The sequence below is a fragment of the Doryrhamphus excisus genome, linkage group LG5 (genome assembly GCF_037039965.1).
Source record: "Doryrhamphus excisus strain RoL-2023G ecotype Guam linkage group LG5, RoL_Dexc_Guam_v1.1, whole genome shotgun sequence".
NCBI classification, from domain to species: Eukaryota; Metazoa; Chordata; class Actinopteri; order Syngnathiformes; family Syngnathidae; genus Doryrhamphus; species Doryrhamphus excisus.
This window is the reverse complement of record NC_136361.1, coordinates 24787495-24814724: the sequence shown is the minus strand read 5'-3', so window position 1 is coordinate 24814724 and position 27230 is coordinate 24787495. Positions and strand designations below refer to the sequence as shown.

Sequence of the window (27230 nt, the reverse complement as noted above, 5' to 3'; positions counted from 1 at the left end):
TACATATATTGGTTTAAAAGTCTGCCAAATGCGACTATCCTGTTTTCTTGCAGCTGTGCAATGTCAAAACCCTCCCAATGAAAAGATGGAAATCAACAACACTCACTGAACGTGTGTACGTCGGGTCGTGACGTCATGAGCACGCGCGGAAAAAAGCTGCTCTCTCATTGGTCACTTCTGCGGTCGCTTCCAGTGGCTCGAGCCAGGTCTCATCCGCCTCTCACGATCCCGTCAAACGAAGGTTACGCTAGCTGGCGCTCCTTTTGCCAATATGTCATTTTCCCAAATTATGACCACGAAGAGCGTCTTTTTAACGGCTTTTCTCTCGTTAGTCTGTAGCCTTTGAGCGGGGAAGAAAAGAAGAGACGTGCCGTTTTTAGAGCCTTTATCCCGGAGCTTGTTGGACGGGACAGCCGAGCACCGACTGATGTAAGCCAAGTTGATTTAAATGATGCTATCATTTAGCCATCAGTACTGCTCATCTACTACTATTTAGCCACGCCTGCTTGGGGCCCTTTGGACAACCCTCGTTGTCTTTTTATGTTTTATGTGTGAGTGTAATAGGGCATGTACCACTAACCGGCCCGGTGCCATGTCCCTCCAGCTTTCTGACCCTCGTCGCCCCCCTCCCGCCCCATCTGGAGATGCTACCCAGCCTGCGGGGTCTCCTGCGGCCCGTCCTCTACATGAGAGCCGGGCTGTTCAGCCAGCAAGCTTCATCCTTGTCCGGCCCGGGTCTGTCGGCCGCGAGGCGCCACCTGGGCACCCACCCGCTGAAGGAACCGGTGGAGCCCCTCAACTCGCCCCGTGGAGCCAAGGAGTTTATTTATAGCCTCCATCCGTCTGAACGCACATGCCTGCTGCGGGAGCTGCACAGGTTTGAGTCCATCGCCATCGCCCAAGGTAGGTGTGCAGCAGTGCGCGTTTGATGCCGTATAGGCTGCATCTCTGCATACGGTATGTCGATGACATACCTTTGGCATGTCGCTGTCACCCGTGGCCAGCCAGACCTTTTTAACTGGGGTGGCCAAGGTGAGACCATGACTCAATGTGGGGTGCCAATAAGTTGATACCTGAAATGTGTAGAAGGCTGAAGAGTGACCATGGGTGGCCACCACGCCTCATGACCTGGTAGCATACTATACACTTTATTCGGTACACATGTCCTTAACCCGCCTTGACCAGCCAGGGACATTCCACCTGCGCTTTACCAGGGTTTAGGTTTATAACCAGGGTTTATAACTAGGGTTTATAACTAGGGTTTATAACCAGGGTTTATAGAGTTCGAGTCCAGAGCTCTGGGCGTGGAGCAAAATGTCCAGACTGAACAGCATGACACAGCATGTCAGGGAGTGAGTAGTACACATACCACACATGGGACGTTCCGATGGAGATTCAAACCCAGATCTTAGAGCATGCGGGCAATCAATGACATTTCACCTCCCTCTGTGTCGAGGCCATTATCTATGGACCTCCAATCGGTGGCTGAAGTTGAACTCCCATTGCTGAAAGCATTCATGTGTAGCCATACATGATTCTCACATTTGCAAGCCATTTACAGTACATTTTGCAGTAAATGGCTGGATTTGTTAGTTCTGGGGTCAAACTGTCACCATCATAACATACATAACATATTTACTGACTGACAATACGGCGGCCAAAGGAGTGATTTCAATGACAAAAGATGTTTTGAATTGTACTGAGCTTTGACTTTAGAGGTTGCACTTTATTTGTAAGGAATACCCAGCACTTCATGGAGGTCACCTGTGATTCTGATTGATTATTCCCTTATTGATTTTACAGTACACTATTCATGCCTAAAATAGCCCACTGGTTGTATATGCCGTTTTAGAATTAAAACTATTATTAGAATTACAAGATTGAGTTCATGGTAAGATACTGCATGTCCCTGTGCACTGCACTGCCATACAAAAACATGACATCCATCATTGGAGCAGATCGATGAGTCGGGAGAGGAGACGATGAGAACTAGGGTCTCAGTATTGTGTGAGCGAGAATGATTCTTGTGTTCTCTGCTGCCTTTCGGAGCAAAGAGTCCTTTTCTTGGATGGATATGTACTTGATCCTGGAATGGCAAGCTCAGCAACAACTCCAGTCATCAGCCTTTAGTGGAAAGTCACAGCAAAGAAATAGAAACCAGAATAGTTGGACATGCAAGTAGGATCTCTGGCATCTGAAAGGAAAACTAGAAAACTAGAAGTACATTCACCAATACATGCATACATGTAGATGATACCAGTCATACATTATTCACCAAGAATTTCAAGTAATGATCACATGTTGAGCCATTTTTCTGTAATCCTACTCACTAACAACCGAACAGGGACAAAAACATCCTTGACGCAGCTGATGTAACAATAAACAAAGCTCCTTTCTCAGCATGAATATTGACCCCAATATGAAAGTACAAATACTAATAACCCCTTTCATGTGCAAATTCACCCCACTTGATGTTTAACTTGCTGAGTATGTTGTGTGCAGTCTTCAGCAAGTTATTGCAGCTTTCTGTTTGTACAAATAACAAGAGGAACGGCGTGAGAGCACGCGGATTGGCGGAAATTCCAGACACGAGGAGACTGTATTTTTGAAGGCTGCAGCTCGGGCTGCTCCGAACGATTGGCCACTAATCGGTATCGGCCGATATCAGTGGGGAAAAAACACAGTATCGATATCGGCTGATACTTGCCTCAAAACGCCAATCAACTCCGCCCCACCACAGCATCCGGAACAAACATGTCTGCCATGTGTGGGACTCCTGTCTTGGTGAGAGTGAGAGAAGCTTGGCCAGAAAGAATGTCGCATTGGGGCGGCGCTTTGAAAAGCTTTAGATTGGTGCGGCACTTGGGGGACAGCGCTCAGCAGGGTGTGGTGAGGGGCAGGCTGGCGATGTTTGTGTTCCATATAGCATCTAGTACTTATTATACAGATGCTGTGACTTTACCACAAGGTTGACACCACGCTGTTTCCCTTTGATGGCGGACAAGTCATTGTAAAAGACACAAGTCAAGTGTGTGTGTTGAGATGTTCCTTGTCATTTTGTTTTGGTCGCACATCAACGACCCCTGAAGGCTGCACAGAAGAACATTTCCATCTCTGCCGTGTTATGTTTGCAGCTCAACTTCAGCCCTCACTGATCCTACTTCCAGTCTTTCATCAGACCATCTCAGTCCAAGCCTCAGTCTGTTGTTGTGTTCATATGTTATGTTTGCAGTCTTTTGTGTTTGTTTTTTTGTGTGTAACTTTGTGTATAGCAGCTTTACACTTTCAACCACTGGCAGGGCAAAACAAAATACAATAGCAATAAATAGCAATTTCCGTACTGATGATACCATAGAGATAGAAAATGAAAAGATTGAGCATGTTGAAAGCTACAAACAACTCGGCAACACAAGAGACAAAGTTGTATTCCCAGTTAAGGCTGGCTGGAGCTTGGCAGATAGAAAGATATCCTTTGCGACAAAAAATGTGCTGTAGTCCATAGGAGACGGCTCTTTGACCATGTGTACTACCTGCAATGACGAATGGGAAACCTGGACAACTACCATGTTTTCTCAACAACAACGCATCACCTCACAGAGACAAAGTCCATCACTGTTTTCAAAGCTGACGTGTGTGAATATATCTTGTTTTGCGTAAAACATAAAGATAGTAGGTCTGCTTTCGTGGGTGACGAAGGACAGCATCAGAGGATATTTACATTTGTATTTGACCTTTTCAATTAGTGGGAAATGTGAAAGAATTTCATTTAACGCAACAATTTCAATTGTTTAACACGGACACCTCCTAGTCCAATTTGTGTGGGCAGATGTGGCTGTAACGCACACTGACCAAGGGTTCCAGCTGGAAAACTACTGAACGGTGTATTATTCAGCCCCCATACGACAGGATTGCTTGAAAAGTGCAAGTGTCATAGTAGCTGTTAGCAAAGGGTCTGGGCCCAAAATGTTTGATGGGTAGAACTGGTGCTTCCAAATGGTTAGATTATCCAAATTGCCTTAAGCTGCTTGAGGATGCGTTGTGAGAGAAGTCATCTTGGGCTGCATGGATTGTATGCTATGATGGTAGATGGTATGCATCAACAGGAAACTGGCTGAGATCAAATGTGGACATGGATTCATCATCATCATCATCATCATCATCATCATCATCATCTCTTTATGGTCAGAGTGACACTGCAGGCTGTCTTTGTTGATTTTAAACAGCCCAATTAAAATAGATTTTTCCCATTTCTGAGCCGTATGAAGCTCCTCCCCTGCCTTGTTAGTCAGGACAATATTTCCAGGACTTAATCTTCTTTTATCTCTTCCTATTCTGCTGCCTAATTGGCGTTTGTGGGGATTGCGGCGGGTGTTTGGAGTCCTCTTAAGTCCCACTGAGCAATCCTCCCGGGGTGCTCTGCTGACATGCAGCACTGTCAGGTGTACTACATAGCAGATGATTACAAACCTTATTCTTTTCACTACAACTCTCTTCTTATGATGTGGCCCACATAATTCTGTCTCATAAATCATAGAAATATGCTGCAATGTTTGAGCTTGATGAATGGCTCTTCTACACACACGCACACATGCAGTCTCGGTAGAATGCAGTATGTGCCAACCAATGCTGCATCCCATGCCTCCTTAATGAGAGACTCCAAAATGGCTAAAAAGACAGAGAGTGATATGCCGCCGTCGGACATGAACAACCATCGCCTCTGCAAATGTTGTGTATGAGGCTGCAGTGGATCGTCGGAACAGACTTTTTCTTATATTTGATGATTGATGGTGTACTGACAACTTATCCAACGTGAGGAGTCGTGTATATGTTGATGTTGTTCAGACATGAAAATAGTGTCTCCATCGAGCACAGAAAAAGTTTCTTTCTGTAACTGTACATAAGATGTTAACACGTTTGTTGATGAACCCGTAATGTTGGACCTTTCCCACGTGAAAATGTGTCAAAATATATCCATCGCCATGCATTACGTTTCCTACTGGTTTGTATGCAGTCAGCTTAACGGAAGCAGGAAAGGCGCTCTGGACAGCATTTGTTAAATATCACCATATCACAAGAGGGCTAGCAGTAATTATCATGCATGAACACGTTTTAGCTAGTTAGCTAGTTTTAGTTACATTGGGAAGTGCATTCAAGTGCATCTTGGATACAAGCAGTTATACACTTGTAATAAACACGTTGTTCAGATGTGAAAGTGATTCTTGGGGGTTGCCAATTCCAATCTGTCAGTACGGTCACTATGGGCTACTAGGACAAACGTGCAAGATTAAGGCCGCCCATGGCCGTGGTTAGCTGCCCATCACGCTCCATTAGAGGCTTTTCCCCTTCCTTCCTGCTGAGCCCAATTTCTTGCAGGAGGGCAGCGCTGCACCACACAATCAATGCCTTGCCCCAGGGGACCTTTGTCAGCCAATCAATGGTCTCTTCTTACCTGATGTCTTTGGGAGTTAATGTGTGGATGAACTGCAAGGACTTTCTGTCGTACCCTGACAAATGCGTGTGGTCTCCATGACAAACACGCTTTGCTGTTGGAGATCTTTCCTCATTTGGTCTTTCAGCAGCAACATGCGACATCCTGAAAAGACAGGAGAATGGGATTTGAAGCTCACGGAGGGTGAAAACGCGCTGACACTGTGCAGTCCAGAAAATGTTTCATGTTGAATGAAATTAGAAGAACTAATGTCACTCTCTTATACCAACCCCAAAGTGCAGGCTGAAACACGGCTTTTTCTTTAGCGTACCTCGGAAATGCCTGCAACGGATGGAATTAGATATCTGCATGTGGAAATTGGATTCCTACTTCCACAGATCGGCGTGAAACAAATCCAATTTCACAGAACCTGCAAGAGGAAGCGACTTTATTGCCCTCGGCTTTGAGAGCGAGTGGAGATTCCTGCTGGTTTCTGCTCCGCATAGCGCCGCTGAAACTAAGTGGCACGCTTTATTTTGGTACAGTTGTTATCCAAAGTTGTCAATTGGACTAAAACAAGCAATCGCACCAAATTTGCTTCACTTTTGTTGCGTAAAGAAGGGTAGTGGAATGGTAGCGGCAAGGTGGAGACGGACACATCGCTCGGATGCCACCATGGGAAGAACATGAATAGATTGTTTTTCTTATGTGTTAATGTGGAGATGCAGCACTGCTTCTTTCCATGTCATTTATTCGTCTTTGGTGGCACCGGTGCATTGTCACACGAGCGTTGCTGATCCCCATCTCTCGCTGTCAAACGTGACATACCCTAGTTATCTCCTGAAAAGTCCTTCACGGCAAACACACACAAGAGGCTCATCTATCAAGCGACGACAAGCGAATATTTTTGTTGCCACCAATCATGGATTACTAACGTCGTGTCAGGTTCGCCTCCCCCCTTAGATGTACGTAATCAGTGCCGGTGTCTCCTAAGGATGTGTCCTCGCCCCACTTTTCTCCAAACGAGAAATATTGCCAATTTCTTTGTGTGACACCCCTCGTCAACATGGCTGCACCTTTATGCACCTATAAAAGACACCTTTATATTGTACCGTCTATCCATGCTCTGGTATTGTTACAGTGATGCCTCCTCCATCGCCATTAATGGCTTTCAGACCTGTTGATGCATTCATGTGTTGGGAAAATTGAGTTGCGGAAAGTGACGTCCGGGGCTGATGCGGGTTGCAGCAGTAGGCCATCTTTTTAGGATGATTGCACCTGTTGTGAGATGATTCAAACCTGCAATAAGAGCCTGTTGGTCCAGTGAGTCTATTTTCTATCTTCTATCTTGTGTGTCTCACCCAACATTACTGTAGTATTACTGAGTCAGTAATACTAGTTCATCGTTTTAGAATACTCCATATCTTCATACCGTTGACGAATGTGTCTTCTGAAGGCCTAATATTCATTTTATTTTAGTTCACTCAGGTACTCCCCTGTCCTCCCCCCATTCCAAAAACATGCTAGTGTCATTGCCCCCCCCCCCCAAATTGCCCATAGGTATGAATGGGAATGGGTGGGAATGGTTGTTTGTCTATATGTGCCCTGGGATTGGCTGGCCACGAGTCCAGGGTGGACCCCGCCTCTCCCACACACAATAATACACCATCAGTGTTTCCTTTTCTGACGTCATACGAGCTTTCTGAGTGAAGGCATCACCGTCCTCTTCCTCTCTCTGATGCACTTTTACCTTCTCTTTTTAGGTGCTTTTCACCTTCTAGGCGAGCTTGTTTCCCCAAATGCATGTTTGACCTTTCTTCCTTTAATACTTGAAACATCTTCATCCTCTCTTTGTCACCAGGGCAGCTTGAGATTGCACCACCTACTGCAGCACAGTTAAGATATGGTAAGGAGTGTTTTTTCATGTTTGTATGTGTGCTGGCCGTATCATGCACTGTTATTTAGCCTTTAAGGTAGACTTTTCAACTGGACTGGATGCAATGTATGAATCCTCCCGTCCTGTGCAGTACTGAAATGTCGTAGTGAATTTTCCTGCTGTAGTAGTAAAACATTCATGGTGGTAGCAACACTCCTCACTTAGCAGTCGACAAAGAAAGCTATTGGCTAATGTAATAATTCTTAAAGTTTGGGACACACAAACACATCTGGTGGTGCGTAGCAAACTGGAGATTTCTTTCCAGATCCTTCATGGAAATTAAACGCAGGCTGATTTGAGAAACCGCCTGCCACCCAGACGATTACGGAGCAAATACATGAACCAGACGCTCACCAAGAGGGTCATTTTATCTACGCTACCAAATAGGTCTGTCCCTGGACTAAAGTAGATTTCTGCACAGGTTAAATATGTGGTCATTGTTTTGAAACCATAACCACATTCTCCAAAGCACGACTCCGCTCTAAAACTTAGAAAAATATATGCTTCTGATCAGCAAGACGAGGTCTCAATAGCCACGTTTACATGAGGAGTTTTTCATCTTTCTACATGGAAAGGAGTATTCCAATCTCCTGTCTATATGCGCCGCTATAATCAAACAGAATAGTCAATGGGGCATGCCCAGTAAAGCATAAACATCAACATCATGTGATACCGACTTCCCTGAGTTTTTCTTTCACTTGTTGGAATATAAACAGCCATCATAGTAAACATATTAATGCCATACCGCCTATAAACAGTCATCATAGTACACATATTAATGCCGTACCACCTATAAACAGACATCATAGTAAACATATTAACGCCGTACCACCTATAAACAGCCATCATAGTAAACATATTAATGCCATACCGCCTATAAACAGTCATCATAGTACACATATTAACGCCGTACCACCTATAAACAGTCATCATAGTACACATATTAACGCTGTACCACCTATAAACAGTCATCATAGTACACATATTAACGCCGTACCACCTATAAACAGACATCATAGTAAACATATTAATGCCGTACCACCTATAAACAGTCATCATAGTACACATATTAACGCCGTACCACCTATAAACAGCCATCATAGTAAACATATTAATGCCGTACCACCTATAAACAGCTATCATAGTAAACATATCAAGTCACTTTCAAAGTGAAATAGCTCACGCTGCTTGCCATCCCAACATTACATGAGATATGTATAATGTTGAGCATGAGATGGAGTAGTCATTTTTGTGTCCCAGAAATCATTAATTGATGTTCACTCTTGTCTTTGTCGTACTTTGTAGTTCATCATTTCCGTTGTTTGTCTAATAATGGGATCAAATCTGGGAGGGTATCAGGTGACACGATACTGATACCAGATGTATTAGCGTATATTGTCTTCATGCATAAAAGATGCATCCATTTTACTGCCAGCAGTAAGCTGGTTAGAGAGCTGTACTTTTGAACAACTATTACTATTCTTATTCTACCCCAAAAGGCGCAGGCACATCAAATGGACGTGTTTTTCTTAGTGGATGACTGTAGTGTGTGCTCATTTCCTTATTTCTTTTGCAGTTCTACTGCACAATGCACTCCCTTTCGTTGGATTTGGCTTTCTGGACAACTGCATCATGATTGTTGCCGTAAGTGTTCGACAAAGGCTGGTACGCTGACGTTGCTAACACTGAGAGAAGGAAGTGTGTGACAGTGAGGAGTTATTTTGATGAAATTGTGGTGTAGTTCGGCGGTCGAGTGGTTAGCATGCAGGCCTCACAGTTAGGAGACCCGAGTTCAATTCCACCCTTGGTTTGCATGTTCTCCCTGTGCATGCGTGCCTTTTCTCTGGGTACTCCGGTTCCCTCCCCATTCCAAAAACATGCTAGCTTGATTGGCCACTCTAAATTGTCCATAGGTATGAATGTGGGGGGGAGTGGTTGTTGGTCTATATGTGCCCTGGGATTGGCTGGCACCAGTCCAGGGTGGACCCCGCCTCTCCCCCAAGACAGAGAAAAACCCACACATGCACGGGGAGAACATGCAAACTTCACACAGAGATGGCTGAGGGTGGAATTGAACTTGTGTCTTTTAGCTGTGAGTTCTGCGTGCTAACCACTCCCCCGCCGTGCAGCCTGCTGATGACTAAAGAATGAAATGGTAGAAACAAATGTGTTTTTCTGCTAAAGATGAGTGTAATCTTGCATTAAAAATCAAAGGTGTAAAATGGGCGGGTCTTTGAAGAGATGGTTGTTGTTCTACCCTCCAGGGCACGCAGATTGAGTTGTCCATCGGTGTGATCCTTGGCATCTCTACTATGGCAGGTAAGATCTCCATGCGTCTTGGATGGAAAGCAATCAATGTGACGGTTGGTTGATTTTGAAACAAAGCAGTAGTACACTTGATCATCACCACACCCGCTGACCTTTCCGTGGCACACGTCCACATGTTGTTATCGGGTTCCATGACTGGCCTGTTCGCTTTTAGCATGATGGCTTCCTATTCCGGGAAAGCAATGTTCCTATTGCGTGTTATGCAATACATTAGAAATATTAAATTGCTGATTGTCATTGCACTGACAACAATCGTAGTCATTGTCAAGAACAGGCAACAGCATCACACACACGGACACAGGAGCTCAGAACGCTGAAAGCAGCTCTCCCATACCTCCGGTGTAGCCCAACGGATCAACTCATTCGCTCACAAGACCGATTTCTACGGCTTTTCCATCTTTTCCATCGTTTGGGAGGCACAAAGAGGTGATGTTTAGTGCGGTTAAGCTGCCAGAACGGCCACAAGGGGGCAGTAGTGCATGTTGGAGGGCATCTTTCCCATCAATGCCAGGCATGCTCCACAGCAACCAGGAAGTGAAAAGGCATCTGGTCATGTTGCACAAGCAGGGTAGCACTGAAGGGACATTTTAGTCATACACACGTATGACACACGTTTAGTCGTGCACACGTGCACACACACACTTCAGTGGCAAGATTGTAAATAGTTATGTATTTGTAAAAAAAAAGTTTTTTTTTGTTGAAACAACAATTTTTTGTGGTGTTACGTTGCGGCATGGTTGTTTAGACATTTAGGCTAAATGTACTGGTATTGAACCGGGCTCCACTGCTGATTACCAACCAAGAGGAAAAGGTAGAAGCAGACCTTGTTCTGCTGAAGGATGACTCTCGTCTTTCTTTTGCTATCTTTGCTATGTACCACGTGTCTAAAGCCCAAGAACACAATGTTGGCTGTGCTTTGACATATCATCAATCATGGCTGGGATTGAATGACTTCAAAGTCAATAGAGGCTAACGCTGACTTTTGCTGCCTTGCTTTGACTGTGTTTACGGTTTCTGTACTGACGGCCTGTGAACGGCCTCCTTACGAGCGACATTGGGCAAGAAAGCTTTGTGGTCAGACCTCCAAGCCAGAGATGCGTTAGATTCCGGTTTTAGACAAGCTGCAGGCGCTTTAACACTCGCTGCCTGCTAAGTGCGAGTGTGCGGATGAGACTAAAACGTCCACCGCCATAAGACCACGTAGCCGCAGATAGATGAAGGGTAAGAGCTGCTTGCTTCCTCATCCTCACTGCTTCCACCACTGAGACGCCATTACTGCAGCTGCGAGGACATTCAGGCTCCAAACGGCCGCTCCAAGGTGATGCAGTGCCAGTGTCAAGACTGCAGTCAGGTCCACCAATCACAGCATTTCTGGGGTGCAGATGTTTGTGGATGAGTTGACTGACGCGGATGGAGGCTACCCCGTTGCTAAATATGACCTGCTAATGAAAGTAAAAAGCTTTAGAAAGGCTGCACCTTGACTGTGCTGCCATCCTCGTTTGTTTCATGCTTCATTTATTCACTAGCCATTATTCTTGTACCAGAATGGATGGACCACCACCACGTTTGTTTTATTTCACATTTACAGTATATCACAACTTCTACAACATACTAGCATAGCTGGGTGTCCATTGACGGTATGGTGCTTTAAAGATCTAACTAACCTTACTTACTATATTATTATGTCCAGCAAAATATATGCATCTACCTTAAAATTCACCTTCTTTTCATGGCACTATTAGGATATGCCAAAATAATGGATACACTGTTATTATAGCTTTTTACTGCTTAGAAATCATGGCTTTTTTTAAAAAAGTTCAGCCATGTTTGTCCAGTTTTCACAGCCACACAAGCAAACTATTGTGATATAAAAAAAACACTGTAGTCATAAAAGTACTTTACTTTCCATACACTTTCATATCAATTTCATTCATTTCAACTTTAAATATAAGTTTGAAAAAGGTTTTCTTTATTTTTGTCAAGCTGCACCTCCCCTGGAAGGCGCCATCAGGCTCCACGGAGGTGCCCGCCTTCCACACACAGAGATATTGACCGGGAGTCAGACTCCCACTGTGCCTCATGTGAAGGTTTTTGTTTAAACGTGACTTCCCTCCCCCCTTTTCGGCCATCATGTTGTACTGCCAGAACCACTAGAAAAGGGCTATTTTTGTTGAGGGCTTCACTTCTCCCCAACATGTGGGGGCGGGCTGGACGTAGATGTCTTCATGCTGGAGCCGTGGGCTGCATGGAAGGAGAAGTGGGGGGGGCTGTGCTGTGGTCTCTGTCTCCCGTATGCTTGGAGCCGAGCTGGGCGCTAACATGGTAGAGTTTCATCTCGGCACGCTGGCTTCGCTCGCTGGAATCCACATGTGCAGGCGTTCCCTCCCAAACGGGAACAACAACATGCTGCCGTGGATCGTACTCCGTCGTGTTTAAGCAAAGTCGAATGTACATCGAATGTCGTCCCTCAGCCCCCACCCTCACACGCATCACGTTGCAGTTTCACAACTTCACTCCATCACCGATTTTCAAACTTATATTCATGAATAAATCATGATGTTTTGCCAGTGGAATAGCCAGTGGAATATCAGAGGAAAATATGCATCATAATGAAATAAATGAAACATTGTCAAGCATAAAAGATGTATTGAAATTGGGGAAGTACTGGTAGTATTCTACATTGGCCACTAGGTGTCAGTAATTGTTGCATGAGAGCATCCATTATCTAACAGGCACAACAATCATCATAATAATAACAACAAGGTCACGTCCTGTCCTCCACACGGAACACATCTACTGTGGCGAGCATGGCTTTGACCTGCGTCTTCATGGACTTATTTCCTCTGATTACATCTGCTGTGCTGGCTGAGCCGAACTAAAGGCTACTTTTATGGGTGCTACTTCATGGACTTCATTCACTCATCATGCTCGGGTCTGGAAGGGATTACCAGTGATAAACGAGGGACGACCGTACACCAGTGCCAGTACGTCCTGATGTTAAACCGCTCTCTGACACCGTCAGTCAAAACAGAGTGTTGTCAAAGCGGTGTATGTGATATGGAGCAGATATTATTGCTGTCCTGCCAAAGCCGAGGTTTGGTGCGTGTGGGCGAGCGTCTCGTCATTGTGCCCGCGGGCCAATGAGCCATGCAAAGCTCAGTCTAATAACTCCAAACTTCAATCTCACTCTGGTCTCTTCCACCCACAGCTGCTGCTCTCGGCAACCTGGTGTCGGATCTGGCAGGACTCGGGTAAGAGTTTCTCACCAGCACGCACGTCAACACACAGACACGCCTCCAGACGTCAGGGTTCGGGTGACGCCTGGAGGTCTGACACCAGGCACAAAGCACTTTTGAAGCACCTGACTGCTAACTTCAGACATCCGTGTTGATAGTTACTTTTCATCCTTTGAAAGCTCCACGAGTGCTGATGTCATTCTTGCCCTTGGCATGATGATAATATTTCATCACAGTCTGAAACCCCAACTTGTCAACGTATGCCAACGTAGCAGCCTTGGGTTTAGCTTTCTTATATTAAGATGATTGTTCTTGTCGCCAATGTGCTTTTCCATCATATTGTGCTTCTGCGTGTCACCCATCACGGTCTTGTACAGCAACCGATCCTCATTGGACCAGCTGAGGGTTAAAATGGTGGACAGTGGAGACCGCCACCTCAAAGGAAGGTCACGTGCGTACACGGCACAACTGGAGTCCAAGCAGGATTCCAGCCACGTTTGTATTTTTGTAACAACTAAGTTTGCTCCATCAATGAAATAACATTTTGGCATATTGTATATTATGTCAAATAAGCCAAATAATCCACCAACAACAAGAATACTTTCCAGTGTGTAAGCTTCTACTTTGAAACTTGCATCTTACACAGCAGTGCGGCTCATTTGGGGCCATGTTCTATTCTCATGACATCTGTTACCTGTTGAAATACGTACCGCTAGCGAGTCAGGGAGGGAACGGCAGCCCTAATCACAAGCTAATCCCGAACATAAGTGAAGTCACACGAGGACTGTTATGCAATATAAGTGTATATGTGTACATATATGTGATGTACATTCATACATAAGGTAACATTTCATGCCTGAAATAAATGAAGAGAAAGAAAGATAAGAGTCTGTTACCTTAGAAGCAACACTAAAATCATCACATGGCAGCTTAACACTCAAAAGGTAGCGAAGAAATATGCAATCCAAGTACCAATACAAGTTTGAAATAAACAACTATTTTAACGGCCAACCTGCACGGCGGTTGGTTGAGTGGTTAGCGCGCAGCCCACACTGCTAAGAGACCCAAGTTCGATTCCCCCCTCGGCCATCTCTGTGTGGAGTTTGCATTTTTCTCCCCGTGCATGCGTGGCGTTTCTCCAGGTACTCCCCCCCCATTCCAAAAACATGCTCGCTTTATTGGCCACAGGTATGAATGTGGGTGGGAATGCTTGTTTGTGTATATGTGCCCTGGGATGGGCTGGCCACCAGTCCAGCTGGGATAGGCTCCAGCACCCCCAATAGAAAATGAATGATTAGTTCAAGTGTTCCCAATCCCACATCCAGCAGCCTGCTGTGACGGGGTCATCGTCCGTATGGCCAGACGTTGTTTTTGAGTATGATGGTGTAGAAGCACAATGAGTGGTCAATGAGGGTGTGTGTTGTGGTGCATGATACACCACAACACACATACACCGTTTGTGTGCTTGTATCTTTATCCAACTTTGGAGCCCCTCGGGGGTGATTTGTGGAGGTGAGCCCAGGTCAGACATGAGGACCCGTGTGGTCAAACAATTCCATGTTTTATGTGGGAGAACAGAAAATGGTGCATTCCCCCCCCCCCCCCCCCCCAGTCGAGTGAAGGGTATGTGACAAATAGCCCAACCTTTCCTAGCACCCATACATTTGCATAAATGACTGGCTGGCCTTTTACTCCAGGGTGGCAGACTTAGCTGTGACGCCCCCCTTGGGAGACCATCAGTACCTCGACTTCTTGCAGTAAATATGAAATGAGCTCTGTCAATTGATTTTGGCGCCGCCATTCAACGGCCATCATAAAAACCATGGCCATGCGGCCGCGACATGACTTGACTGTAGGGTTCCCGACACCCGCATTAAGGCGAGAAGGAAGGCACTATGACTTCATGTCGTATTGCCGCGACAGTCAACACTAGTCTGTAAAACCTCCAAGGCTTCAGTTTGCCAGCCAGACACGGGCGACGCCAATCCATGCCCGGGTCTTTCATCAGACCTACTGGCGTTCCCCTTCTCATCTGTCTTTACACGCTTCGCCTAGCTTTCAACAACTGCCGCCAACTAGCTAGCTGGCTAGGATTCTCGTCTTCGGTCACAGTGACATTTTGTTTTTGAAAACCAACAGGAAATTAGGGTAGTTTGGGACTCCTTTTTGTCCCACAGGGAAGTGGACAAGACGTCCATTGGGTACGTACGGACTGTCATGAAACTAAATATGGATTGTCCTCCAATGGACATTGCCTGTTTGCCAGGGGTCCTTGACATTGTCTATGATAGCACTCATCATAAACATTAAACATGTACAGCTAACCCATGTGATGTCTCTATTTAACACCCTGGTCCTTGTTTGGAGTCAGTGTCACCAAAGCCAAAGAAAAAGCCATCATTAAGCCTTTAATACGAGCTCAACTGACGTGTTGTGAGGTGCATCGTAGAGGTTGGTACACTGGATAGGAAGTAGATGGATGGATGGATGGATGGATAGATTAGATCCGATTAGCTGAGATTTTCACTCAATGTTCTGACATTGACTGACTTGACTCATCCCAGCCGTCCAAGCTAAAGCGTGTCATATAGCAAGTCAGTCCCCATCTCCAAAGGCATCGTTTCCTAGGCCTTTTCGTCAAAAGGGCGACTAGATGGAACCCGCGTGTTCCCTTCAATTGAATAGGAATTCTACTAAAAGGATTGCCTGTGTAGCCTCAAGTCGCTCCGGTGCTCCACTTCCTGCTGTGGCAATAGCATGCGTACACTGGTTGAGGTGTTGGCATGCTATTGGTGCGTATGCGTGGCCTGGCCGGATCGTCTCAGCTGCTGCTGTCTTTTCTCAGTGGTCCAATTCATCTCCTGCTTGCCAGCACAGCCTGAACACTGTAAAAAATAATAGCATAAGAAAATAGGACAGCAGAACACCGCTGGCACACACAAGGGAGCATACTATGATGCTCCACGAGCTGATTGGCGCCACATGGTGGAGACACGTTACCATCACACTTATCACTCTTATTTCATGGCATCAAAGGTAAACAACGTATCAGTGCAGGAAGGAGCATCCGTTTCTGCTAATAAAAATAGCAGCTGAGTCCTACATAATTCAATGTAGCAATTCCATATTGTCATTTGTGTGTCAGCGATGCTGACTGTAAAATAAGATAAGATAAGATAAGGTTTGCCTTTCTTAGTCCCACAAGGGGAAGTTGCTGGTTTAGAGCATCCGAAGTACAAAGCACACAAGAGCAGATGAAGAAGTCCAAAATCAAGGTAATACAGGTAATACAAGTTTTATACATGTTGACCAAGCCACGGCTTTATTATTGCACGGTTTATTGCACGGTTATTGTACAGGATTTTTTGAGTCTGAAAGTGGCCAATGGAAGACGGCATATGTTTTCCAACATGCGAATCGTATTGACTTATTTTCCTCCTGCGTGTCTCCAGGCTGGCAGGTTACGTGGAGGCTCTGGCATCTCGACTGGGCATGCAGATCCCGGACTTGAGTCCAAAGCAGGCCGACATGTGGCAGACCAGAGTCAGCTGTCACACGGTTGGTCGTTATAATAATAATAATAATAATAATAATAATACGATAATATGCGAGATAAGACTTATCGCTGAAAGCATCGTAGCTAAGAGAAGTGTCCCTCTTGTTGTCATGGTGACCCCCAGTAAAGTAGCGGTGGACCTGCCTGGTCCATCTGTGGTAAGGTTACGGGTCGGGGTTGTGTGCAGTGCATGTGAACATTTGCAACAGCGGGCTGTCAATCATATATTTATTTGTAATGATGTGTCCATTGACTCTTCATTTCTTTCTGGTGACGGTGATGAAAAAGTCACTTGGTCAATTAAGACTCTTAATTACACTTGACCACTCCAAAGCACGAGTAAATAAATGAATTGGAACAATGGTTCCCTTGCGGTGCTTTAACCGGCTACGTTATCAGCCGCTAACGTTGCTCCGTGAACGACGCTGGCTGATGTGTTTTTGTCTTCGTCATGCGTTGTCTGCACCTGATGGGTTTCCAATGCTGCAATTAGCTTTCATTAGCGGAGTCATCAGACACGACAAAGGCTGACTCTTCAAGTTCCCGACAGATCAATGCGCCTTCTTTTCATGGAGGCGTGACAGGAAAGTAATGAGGAAAGTTCTTGGACTTCTGCTGTGCTTTAACCCGGAATAGAAGATTCTAACTACATTTACGGTTTGGGAAAGGGAGCTAGGAAATAGGATCTAATATGGTATTTATTATCAGGTTAGCCATCCATGTACGGCATGTGGTTGGATCAACACGTTCCCTGATTCCCGTGTCCTGTGCAGGGCAAAGCCATCGGCGTGGGGATCGGCTGCATCCTGGGAATGTTCCCCCTTCTCTTTTTCAAGGACGATGACGATAAGAAAGACGGTAAGACGGAGAGCAAAAAGGAGAAGACACAAGAACAAGCTGTGACATTGGAGGGCAGCAGGAAGTGACCCCATGAAGGACTGTTTGGTGTGCTGTCAGGACTCTTTGGAGTTGGATTGATGGACCAAAATGTCCCTCAACTCCTAAAATAGTCTCATTGTTTAAAAAGACACCTGAAGACTGGAGGTGTCACATTAGTGCTTCATTGAAGTGGAGCACGTGGACATCTCCTGAAGACGCGTCATCATCAGCCTGCTGCTATTGGCTCCACTATTACTCCTCAATGGTCCTCCTTCTCCCAGGTTTCAATGGTCCTCCTTCTCCCAGGTCAATATCGGCAACACCAAGTCCACTTTAGTGTTGGTCTTTGGACTCAGGTGAAGCCTGGGCGTGTGCTCTTAGTTTGTGTGACGTCAGGTGACTTGGCATGGCGGCTCCCCAAGGGCGGAGAAAGGTGTGGTTTGGAACCAATCAGCGTCTTTGGCTTGGGGTTCTTCTTCTTCTTTGTGGATCACCAAATGAGACAAAATCAGCTTAACGCCGTCATGGAATTCCATTGACATTTGACACGAGGCGGCTTTTATCGGCTATGGTGTCTCTACCGAGACCGCTACATTGGGTACCCGCCAAGTCCCAGTCTGATACTTTACCCTAAAAGGTAGCTAAAGGCACCCCACATATTAGGATTAGCTTTTGGACTGTCTGTGAAAACTGACCTTTAGATTATGAGCAGATTGGGTCAGATATTAATGTTGTTGAACATATAAGTACACAAATCTTCTTCTTTTGTTGTACAATGTGTTTATTTTTGTTGGAGTACTACAACTTAAGTAACTTTATTGTTTGTTGGACCTCCACGATGCATGCGCTACTGACAAATCTTATTGTGTGTATTTATTTGTTACAATCCATCGTAAAAAAAGGATGGATTATTAATCTTGCTTCATTGCTAAACTCATTGATTGAACAAACTTCAGATGAACTAAGCACAATCAGTTGTTTTTAAAAATGCTTTTTTCATACTTCTATTTAACATCATCAGTATTCCGAGTTGATTTGCTGTCTCCTTATTTTTAGACAAAGATGGAAGAACACTATCAAATATTTGAGGTGACAGCTGTTCATATTTTGTTGTCATGACGACTATTATTACTCTGAAGGAGATTTGGAAAGCATCGTGGTGTTTTGCCGCATGCTAATGAAAGCATGTAGCTATCACTCTTTTGGTTTTTTGCTTTTTGTCTGCTTTTATTAAACACATCATTGACTGTCGTGTGTCTTTGATTGATAGTTTGATAGCCTTCCTGAATTAGTCTCTTTATTCAGGCTTCACACAAATATGTTTTTGTCAAAATGAAGGTGATTTTGCGGTTCCTTCTTTCCTATCGTCTAGTCAGTAGCAGAGCTGCAGCCTGGAATTAAAAAAAATATATCTAAAAATAACACGTTAGTAAGCTAAATGATCCTTTAGGGCATGAACATCCCTGGCATGAACATTTGTCTACATTGCGTCATGGTGGCGTTTCATTCATGCAGCCTGTGCAAGCAGTGACCAGATGACGGCGCACACCCACGGGGGCGTGGGGGGCCAGTAGGGGGAGTTTGGTGGATTGCAACTGTGGCTAATGGAGTTGCTGCTCCATCGGCTGTGGTGACAATGGTGACCTTTTTGTGTCGTGTCTGCCACAAAGAGCAAGTGTGCACGGACATAATTGAGCTATAATGTCTTGTGTTGTGTTGTGTTGTGCTGTGAGTGTGTGCGTGTGCGTGTGCGTGTGCGCCTTCACACTCCCACTATGCTGGCGTGAATCCTTCCCCGAGACAAGGAGCCTCGTGTCTCGTCCCTACTTGAGCCACTGAGGTGATGTATACAGCATGCAACCACAAAAAGACACACATTGTCCTTCAAATAAATAAGACTCTACGTGTGTTACCTGCCTGGAAGCCTTGTAGGGGCCGTTCCTTGGTCTGGGCGTCGTGCAGGAGACCTCAGTTTCTTTCTTCATTGTTGTTACAGTGAAGAGGAAGACACCGGGGGGGGCGTGACGCTGACTGGGAGTCTGTGGTTTTTCCAGCTTTGCTTTTGCGTTTGGGACGCAGGACAATAACAGCCACCAAGCTGATGACGTGCACGTGAAAGTACATGGACCTGGAGGACAGCAGATGCGTCAGCTTCCAGCGCGTGCCGTAACGCATCCAGGAATGTTTTCCCATTAATAACGGGGCTCGCACCACTTTGGTGAGAGCCTTTTCTGCAATAAGATACGTGCGCTCTGACAGCAACGGCGCAGTAGACGGCCATTGTAAAGCTTCCCATGGAAGCACAACATCAGTCAACATGAAGACCAATTAGAACGTGCTAAGATGCCGTACCATCAAGTCCAGGTTCTAGTGCGACTACAATGTCTTGATGGAATCATCCACTTTTTATTATTATTATTTTTATTGTATGTGTTAAAAGGTGCATGCAGACTTGATTTTATAAATAATATACCACCAATAATAAATAATATACCACCAATAATAAATAATATACCGCCAATAATGAATTATATACCACCAATAATATATAATATACCACCAATAATAAATACTATACCACCAATATATATAATATACCACCAATAATAAATACTATACCACCAATAATAAATATACCACCAATATATATAATATACCACCAATAATAAATAATATACCACCAATAATAAATACTATACCACCAATAATAAATAATATACCGCCAATAATGAATTATATACCACCAATAATAAATAATATACCACCAATATATATAATATACCACCAATAATAAATAATAATATGATAATAATATGAATATAATAAATTGTCATCAACCTGAACTTCCACATGCCTGCTGATGATGATGATGATGGTGGATGAAGGTACCTGTAGAAGGTCATGCTGGGTTCTGCGGCCAAGAGTAGAAAAGGCGTGACGGTGTAGCAGACGGCTAGCTGGGTGGCGGCCCAGGTCAAAACATCGTAACCCAGCTTTGAAGCTCCAGAGCCCAGGAAGTAGCGGCGGAGAGACTTGCGTGCCTTGTGGGTCAGGAAGGACAAGAAGATGCGTGAGATGTGCTCCTCTGGTGTTTGTCTCGTTTGGCGGACTCACAGCTCGTGCGGCCAGCGTGACGGGGATGGCGGTGATGAAGGTGAAGTAGTACCCGGGGTAAACGCCGTGCCACAGGGCGGACAAGACAAAGGTCAAGGCCAACCGCTGCCGCGGCGCTCGCTCGTAGCAGACCCTGATGAGGGGGCGGAGTCAGTACCAGAAGTCCAAGCATCCAGAGGAGTGAAAGCGAGTGAGCGGCGGCGGAGCGTACGTTTTGAGCCAGTTGGTGGTCTGGATGTTCCAGTTGTCTACGAACGTCTTGAAGCTGGTGGCCGTCTGGGAAAGGACCAGTCAGATGATGATGAAGATGAGGATGACGACGGTCACACGGCCAGCTGTCGTTCGATGCCATCAGCTGAAGACACTTGGCCTACCTCGATCCCCACGATGTTCAGGTTACTGATGAGGTTCCAGGAATACTTCCCATTTTCATCCACCCCCAAGAAACCGTAACCGGCGGCGTTGTGGACGGCGTCGGCTGGTGGCACAAAGAAAGACAGATGACTTGCAAAGGCGCAGCTAACGCCATCACGCTGACGCCCACGTTGCTCACCTAGCGTCCAGGCAAAGTAGAATTTGGGCCTGGCGGCTTGAACGGAAAAGAAAGCGTAGGTGAGCCGGGTGAGGAAGGGGGCGTGGCGGACAAAGTCGGGGTGCACGTTGTGCGTTATGGGCAAGGACGGCGTGATGATGAGGAAGAAGAGCATGCAGCCGCAGCACACCAGCAGCTTTTGACAGACCGCCTTCTGTGGAGATGATGGATACAACACAAACTGAGGGGATCGTCCCTGGGCAAGTACAATGTCAAATACTAGCAATACAAAAACTGCTAAATGACAAAAATAAGCCTCAACTAAAAGCCATAAATGTAAAGAGTGGATCCCGCGTATTCGCCATTGGCGACCCTGCGATCCTTTCGCTAGGAAATCCCATCCATTTGTGTTTTTAGCTCCAAAATGTGATAATACTGCAGGAGAGTACTGCAGGCGGAGCCTATCCCAGCTCTCCTGGACTGGTGGCCAGCATGTTTTTGGAATGGGGGGGGGGTGCACGAGGAGAACATCCTAACTCCACACAGAGACGGCCGAGGGTGGAATTGAACTCTGGTTTCCTGGCTGTGTGGCCTGCACGCTAACCACTTTAACACCGTGCAGCCGTGATCCAACATTTAAATACAAAGTCATAACTTTTCACATGAAAAGTTTTAGTTGGCCTAAAAATAAGACATTTGTTGGTCCTCGATGAAAATGTACTGCTTCTTGTTCTTACATATTGTGTTGTACTACATACTGAATACTGAATACTACATACAGTATGCTCTTGATGAAAACGGGAGTTTACCAGAGGGGACGGGTCTGGAACTTGATGGTAGCCGTTACGGGGGCCATGTTGCCCGATCCTGCTGCTGATGTGTCGTCCGTGGATGAAGTCGATGTAGTCGTTGTAGTTACTACACGGGCCCACCAACACGCTCAGGAAGTTGAGGTTGTAACTCAGATATTCAACCAGCGAAGGCCTCACACTGCAAGAGACAGAAAAAACCAAGACCCGTGACCGTGGGACCCCCAGCCCGCTAAAATCTGGATGAAGAAGCAAGGAGAGGGGACAATTTCAACTTCCATAAAAGTACACATTTGAATATGATACAGTAAATGTGAGAATACTCCTACAAATACATGACCGATGATGATGACGATGACGATGATGTTGGCTAACAATATTTACAGTAAATAATAGCCAATCACGTTCTATGGAAGTCAGGAGTGCAGCATGGTGGTTATTGTTGTTGGGAATGCATCCATGCATGGATCATATTCCATCTATCATGCAATCTTTCCCATGCAAGATGGCGACATGGACCGTACGTGAACAAGCTAGTCACCATGGCCGGATCTCCTTGTCCTTGCTCGTCTTGGCTGAAGGGAGAAAGACAATGATTCATTTTTAAGAAGCAACCATCCCGGCAGACAAGAAAGCGAGTGCTGGGAGGCCACGGTATCAATTTAATCAATAACTTTATTTAACTTTATGTTGGAGAGATTTGGGAATGAAAGAATGTTTAAACAAATGAGGAGTGACTGGATTTATCATTCCAAAAAAAAAAACCCTTCATCATTTGGCAGGCTGTGCTTGCATGTTTTCCTCATGTCCCGCCTACCAAAGGCAGGAAGCCAGCACGCTGCATTGCTTTCAGCTCCTCGGTGCCGTCCTTCCATAGCACAACGGCATGCACGGAGTGAGCCCTGCATGCCGTCTTTGGAGGCGGCACCGGGAGCACGCAATACAGGCGATGTGCTGTCCAATATTTTGACTTTTTCCATTGTACTTAAAAGTAATCTTGTCTCGTGTATCGTCTCATGACACCTCCAACTGTACTACATGTACTACAAATGTACTACGCTAAATACACGGCTAGACATACTACTAGTGTATATGTATTGTAAATGATATGAATATATGAACTGGTTGATGTCCACGGTCTCCAGACTTCTGATCATCATTGATTTGACTGAAATACGGATGGCGTTACTTACCTGGTGATACGTTTGATTCCCTGCCAATGTGTTGTCCATACATTCATTGCTTTGGGCGGACATAGAACATAGAACATAGAAACATAGAACTGGTACAATTCTATGTACTGTATGTAAAAGGCTTGGATGCCCGCCATAAGAAGGGGTGAGGAAAAGCTGAGTAAGCGATGGCATGGTGCGGAATGCTGCTTTCCAACATTCCACTGCCAAGCAACTTAGTGGGCGGACAATGAGCATCCTTCTCTAATTCCACAATCCCAGTCTCAGGAAAGGCTGGCTTTGTATTTTGGCCGACTGCTAATAAAAGCACTGTGACTCTTCCTGTCCTCTAAACATGATCATGTGATCACTGCTAGCATGCTAAACGTGTCCAAACTTACTTTATGGATCGTCGCTTCTGTTCTGCGGTGAGTTGTTCGGCTTTCTTACACATACCTGGAAAAAGGAGAACTTTTGAACATTCCATAATCCCCCATTCCGTGTAGGCGGGGCTTTTGGCCATGTGGCGTTCTTACCGTCGTGGAGCTGGAAGGCTAGTGTGGTCATCTTCTGGGTCACAATCATCAGCGGGCTGAGCAGGAAATCAAATATTGCTTCATTCAGTAGCATACGGATCCACGTCCAAGTACAGTCAAACCTCGGTTTTCCAACGCCCTAGTTTAGGTACGCCTCAGTCTACCATGAACATTGTCACCCAAATTTGGGCTGTTTTGGTTATCGTTCAATATTCCACGTTTGCCCTGTTTTATATCGTTCCTCAAAACCCAGTGGCCAAACAAAGCGGCTTGGCGTTGCTGAGTCCTCTCCATGCATTTCTATTGTGTGACTGCTTGATGACCCGCCATGGGGCCAAAGAAAGTTGCCGTAAAGAAAGTCCAATCTGGCCAGGAGGTCTGCATCAAGTGTAGGTCCCATGCTGGCGAGGGAAGAAGAAATCAAGGAAGCTAATGTTGCTGAAGGGCTAAGACAATCACAAGTGATCCAAGATGGAGGAAGTGTTGTTGGCGTGCGTCAGCTCCTCTCTCACCTCCAGGCTGAGCTCAATCGAGACAGTGAAGTGAAGTGGCCATTGTTCATTTATCCATGTCATCTCAGCCAACGCACGCTTGTTGGGTAGTACTCGTGCTAGCACCTAGGACTTACACCGTAGCACTAAAGGTGTTGGATTTATTTCATGCTAAAAACACGGGTGACTTGCCATGCCCTGAGACATGACGCTCGCTCCTACTATCACTGGTTTTCCCTCTTATGCAAGTAAGTAGTAGTCCACGTGCACTGCTGCTCTTCCATCAGCGGTGCTGTATTTACCCAAGGCTGTGGCGCTGGTGACGCTGTGAGCCGGTAGAGCACATTGTAGGAAAGTTAACCGATAACACATCATTCCACGCTCTCAAAGTGGAATGACTAACAGCCTCTCATGGCAAAGGTGTGGTTTCCTCACCCGGAGAAGTCAGTGGACAGGATTCCGTAGTTAAAGATGAACACTCTGCTCACTTGGCACATGGTCAGGTATCCCATTGCGATCACCATGGAATACCTTGGAGGGAAAAGGAAGGTGTTCATGTGAAAGCTCCAACGGCAACTGGGAATCATTTGTCTATTTATTGTGATAATGAGGTCAACATGGGCAAGACCAACTAGATAAGGGGTCCTTAACCTTTTTTCCAATGTAGAGTGGCCATTAAATATTATCATTCATTCCTTTTCTACCGCTTATCCACACCAGGGTCGTGGTCGAGATCCGGTAGAGCACATTTGTTATTAAACAAATGCACACTGATGTGCCTGGTGGTTGGCGGTCAGGGCCAGCAAACCTTTCTCTGCTGGCCTGAAAGGAAAATTGGTCCCAATGATGTGCATTGTCAGCTAGCTCATATTAAGTCATTCTCTTTCGTTAGAATGCACAGAAAAGGGAAAGGAATGTCTTTTCACGTTTCACATAAGGATTGTGGCTAAAAATGGGCCACGTACAACAAAATCTGGTCCACGCTCAAGTGAACAAATATGCCTACATATGCCTACATGTACTAAGAGTACAGGGTTACTGTAATGATGGGCTTTCTACAATATTCTATGATGGCTCATTTTGAGTGAGCTGTGGATGTTTCTTGAATCACTGGGCCTGTGCAAAGACATGATGACAGTTTTCACAGCTCCACCTGAATTACCCAACAACACAACGCCTGCAGTCACCTCTACCTCCACGAACATCCCTCCACTCAGGAAAGGGTCAGAAAATGCTTCCACTGTCTCATTTAGCAAATATGAGCGGCTCAGCTGCTATGAACTTGAAATGAGGATAAAATTGCTGTAATTTCTAAATAGTATATGATCTCCAATTATAGCCGGAAGTGTTCATTTCAATCTAATCGTCTCTTTTGTTTGGTGTATGAAGGCCAAGACAAAGGCGGGACCCAACTATACACACGTCCCACTGTCTTCATGGGATTCAAACGGAGCAACAATGCAGTACACTGAGTGAATAAGCTACCATTTGGTGTCGTGGCCATCAGCTCCACCAATGGCTGAGCCTGACGGACAAGTTTGACCTGAATAGGACAGAAGTAGCGGTAGCACTATCATAACGTTTGCTGCTTTTGCTTCATCACTCTCTGTCAGCTTGTTGCCAGGCAGACTGGTCAGTCTGGTCTAGAGACCTTGGCCTGTTGGAAACAAAAGAACTCTATTCACTTGTCAATCCTGATTCCCTGACTTGGAAATTCCAGATCTGAGCTGCTGTCTTTTTCCATATAGAGCATTTTAGACATGACGTTAAGTAAACCGGCCCAGTCCCGAGAGTCTTTTCAGTTCTTTGGGCTACATGACTTAGCTTGCCGTGTTGTCCACCTACCCCCCTTCATAATGTGAAAGTCGTGAAAGTGTCGGAAAGTCAGACATTCTTCAAAAGCTGACAGTGGAAGAAACCTGGACTATGCATCTAATGGATGGAGTGATAATCTCATCTAATGTTTTAAGATTAAGATATGCCTTTATTCGTCCCTCAGTGGGGAAATTTGTTTTTACCTGTGTACATTGCCTACGTCATCCTGGATTATGATGACGTAGTTTCCTAGCACCACAATCACGATGAGGGCGGAATACCTGTAGAGAAGGACACGTGAAAACAATAGAGCAACATGTCGACCGCGCTGCCTCCTTAACCACAAGAAAGCGTGATCATATTGACAAGCACGTGCGTATCCTAGTTTACTCTGTGGGCTTAAAGGCCCATGGAAGTGGCCTGGTGTCAGAAAGGCCCACCAAGAATCCTTTGTAAGGTTCCGTAGCCAAACGTTGTGGAAAGTACAACTTCACATATCATGAGTGCAGTGTGGACGTCCTCATACGTACCATCCAAAGCAGAAGATGAGGAAGGCCATGCCAAGTAGGGTGGCCACAGCATGCCTCACCAGGGGATTGCTATGGCGAGGACTCAGGTACAGACGGAACCAGAAGGCGGCCGCCAGAGCAAACAGCTGACATGCCAGAAAGTTCACCTGTGGCGTATAAACACGTTGCTCGTGTTGCAGGAATATTCTGCTATTTGCAAATATACCTACAACCACCGATTCTGTATTATGGTGTATTATGGTTATGTTACCCTGTCTTTCACATGTGGAACAGCTAAGCTACCAAGGCAGGGTAGATATTTAGCCCATGACATCATTACCAAAGTCTAATTCCCCCAATAGGATCCATCCATCCATCTGGTGAGGACAAGAACATGGCTGGATGGAATGGATGGATGGATGGACTTGGTCATAGTTTAGCACAGCATCTGTCACCTCATCAGTTTATTACACGTGCTTTGTTTTTCACACCCACGTAAGGCGAGCGGGTGGGGTTAAGTGATCAGTCACTCTATGGGAGGTACGAAACGAGCGTGGTGGACCTGCTCAATGGAAAGTGCTGGACCTTTTAGTGAGATAATAATGTGCTGACTCGTCTTACCTGGTCCAGAGGAAATCCCAAATGTTCGCTGACCGGCAGCAGCCACTGAGAGCCAGTAGTTTTAAACCCGTTGACCGCGCTCTCGTCCATCCTACACTACTGTTCCTCGACGTTCCGGGTCACTCGCTTTTTCTTTCCTTTCTAAGGACACATTTACTATTTTGTGAGACTAAAACACATTGGTCCTCCAAAAGAAGGTCCCGGGGAAAGTCAGACCAGCCCACAAGCCCGGCTTCCTCCCACTCCTCACTCAATTGAAGTCCGAGAC

General features: G+C 45.6%; 2 protein-coding genes across 4 annotated transcripts; one reads left to right on the top strand and one right to left on the bottom strand.

Annotated features, from left to right (window-relative positions):
* The first annotated feature begins 174 nt into the window (after nucleotides 1–174).
* LOC131105468 (transmembrane protein 65-like) lies at nucleotides 175–18608 on the top strand. Of its 2 annotated transcripts, XM_058053611.2 has the most exons (9): nucleotides 175–241; nucleotides 333–429; nucleotides 605–903; nucleotides 7290–7334; nucleotides 8941–9008; nucleotides 9629–9683; nucleotides 12901–12943; nucleotides 16381–16486; nucleotides 17258–18608. In XM_058053611.2, the coding sequence occupies exons 3-9, from the start codon at nucleotides 645–647 to the stop codon at nucleotides 17408–17410; spliced, it is 729 nt and encodes a 242-aa protein (XP_057909594.2). In that variant the 5' UTR covers nucleotides 175–241; nucleotides 333–429; nucleotides 605–644; the 3' UTR covers nucleotides 17411–18608. The 2 variants fall into 2 exon arrangements, 1 of the variants encoding a protein (XP_057909594.2); XR_009119940.2 differs by having other exon boundaries at nucleotides 189–429; nucleotides 13306–16486; nucleotides 17258–17309.
* On the bottom strand, nucleotides 15287–27230 carry mboat1 (membrane bound O-acyltransferase domain containing 1). Of its 2 annotated transcripts, none has more exons than XM_058053610.2 (14): nucleotides 26963–27230; nucleotides 26363–26508; nucleotides 26036–26113; nucleotides 24453–24548; nucleotides 23527–23582; nucleotides 23392–23446; nucleotides 21819–21999; nucleotides 21031–21223; nucleotides 20852–20955; nucleotides 20689–20753; nucleotides 20478–20610; nucleotides 20253–20404; nucleotides 19277–19491; nucleotides 15287–15813 (listed from the first exon to the last, which is right to left on the bottom strand). In XM_058053610.2, exons 1-13 carry the CDS (start codon nucleotides 27050–27052, stop codon nucleotides 19332–19334), a joined length of 1509 nt encoding a protein of 502 aa, XP_057909593.2. In that variant the 5' UTR covers nucleotides 27053–27230; the 3' UTR covers nucleotides 15287–15813; nucleotides 19277–19331. The 2 variants fall into 2 exon arrangements, with proteins under 2 accessions (XP_057909593.2, XP_078647077.1); XM_078790951.1 differs by having other exon boundaries at nucleotides 19281–19491.

Coding starts and splice junctions, on each gene's coding strand:
- LOC131105468 (XM_058053611.2), top strand. CDS start 645: ATGCTACCCAGCCTGCGGGGTCTCCTGCGGCCCGTCCTCTACATGAGA. Junction 9,684..12,900: donor TGGCATCTCTACTATGGCAG/GTAAGATCTCCA, acceptor TTCCACCCACAG/CTGCTGCTCTCGGCAACCTG. Junction 16,487..17,257: donor CCAGAGTCAGCTGTCACACG/GTTGGTCGTTAT, acceptor TGTCCTGTGCAG/GGCAAAGCCATCGGCGTGGG.
- mboat1 (XM_058053610.2), bottom strand. CDS start 27,052: ATGGACGAGAGCGCGGTCAACGGGTTTAAAACTACTGGCTCTCAGTGG. Junction 26,509..26,962: donor TGGGATTTCCTCTGGACCAG/GTAAGACGAGTC, acceptor TATACGCCACAG/GTGAACTTTCTGGCATGTCA. Junction 23,447..23,526: donor AGCCTTCCAGCTCCACGACG/GTAAGAACGCCA, acceptor TCCTTTTTCCAG/GTATGTGTAAGAAAGCCGAA.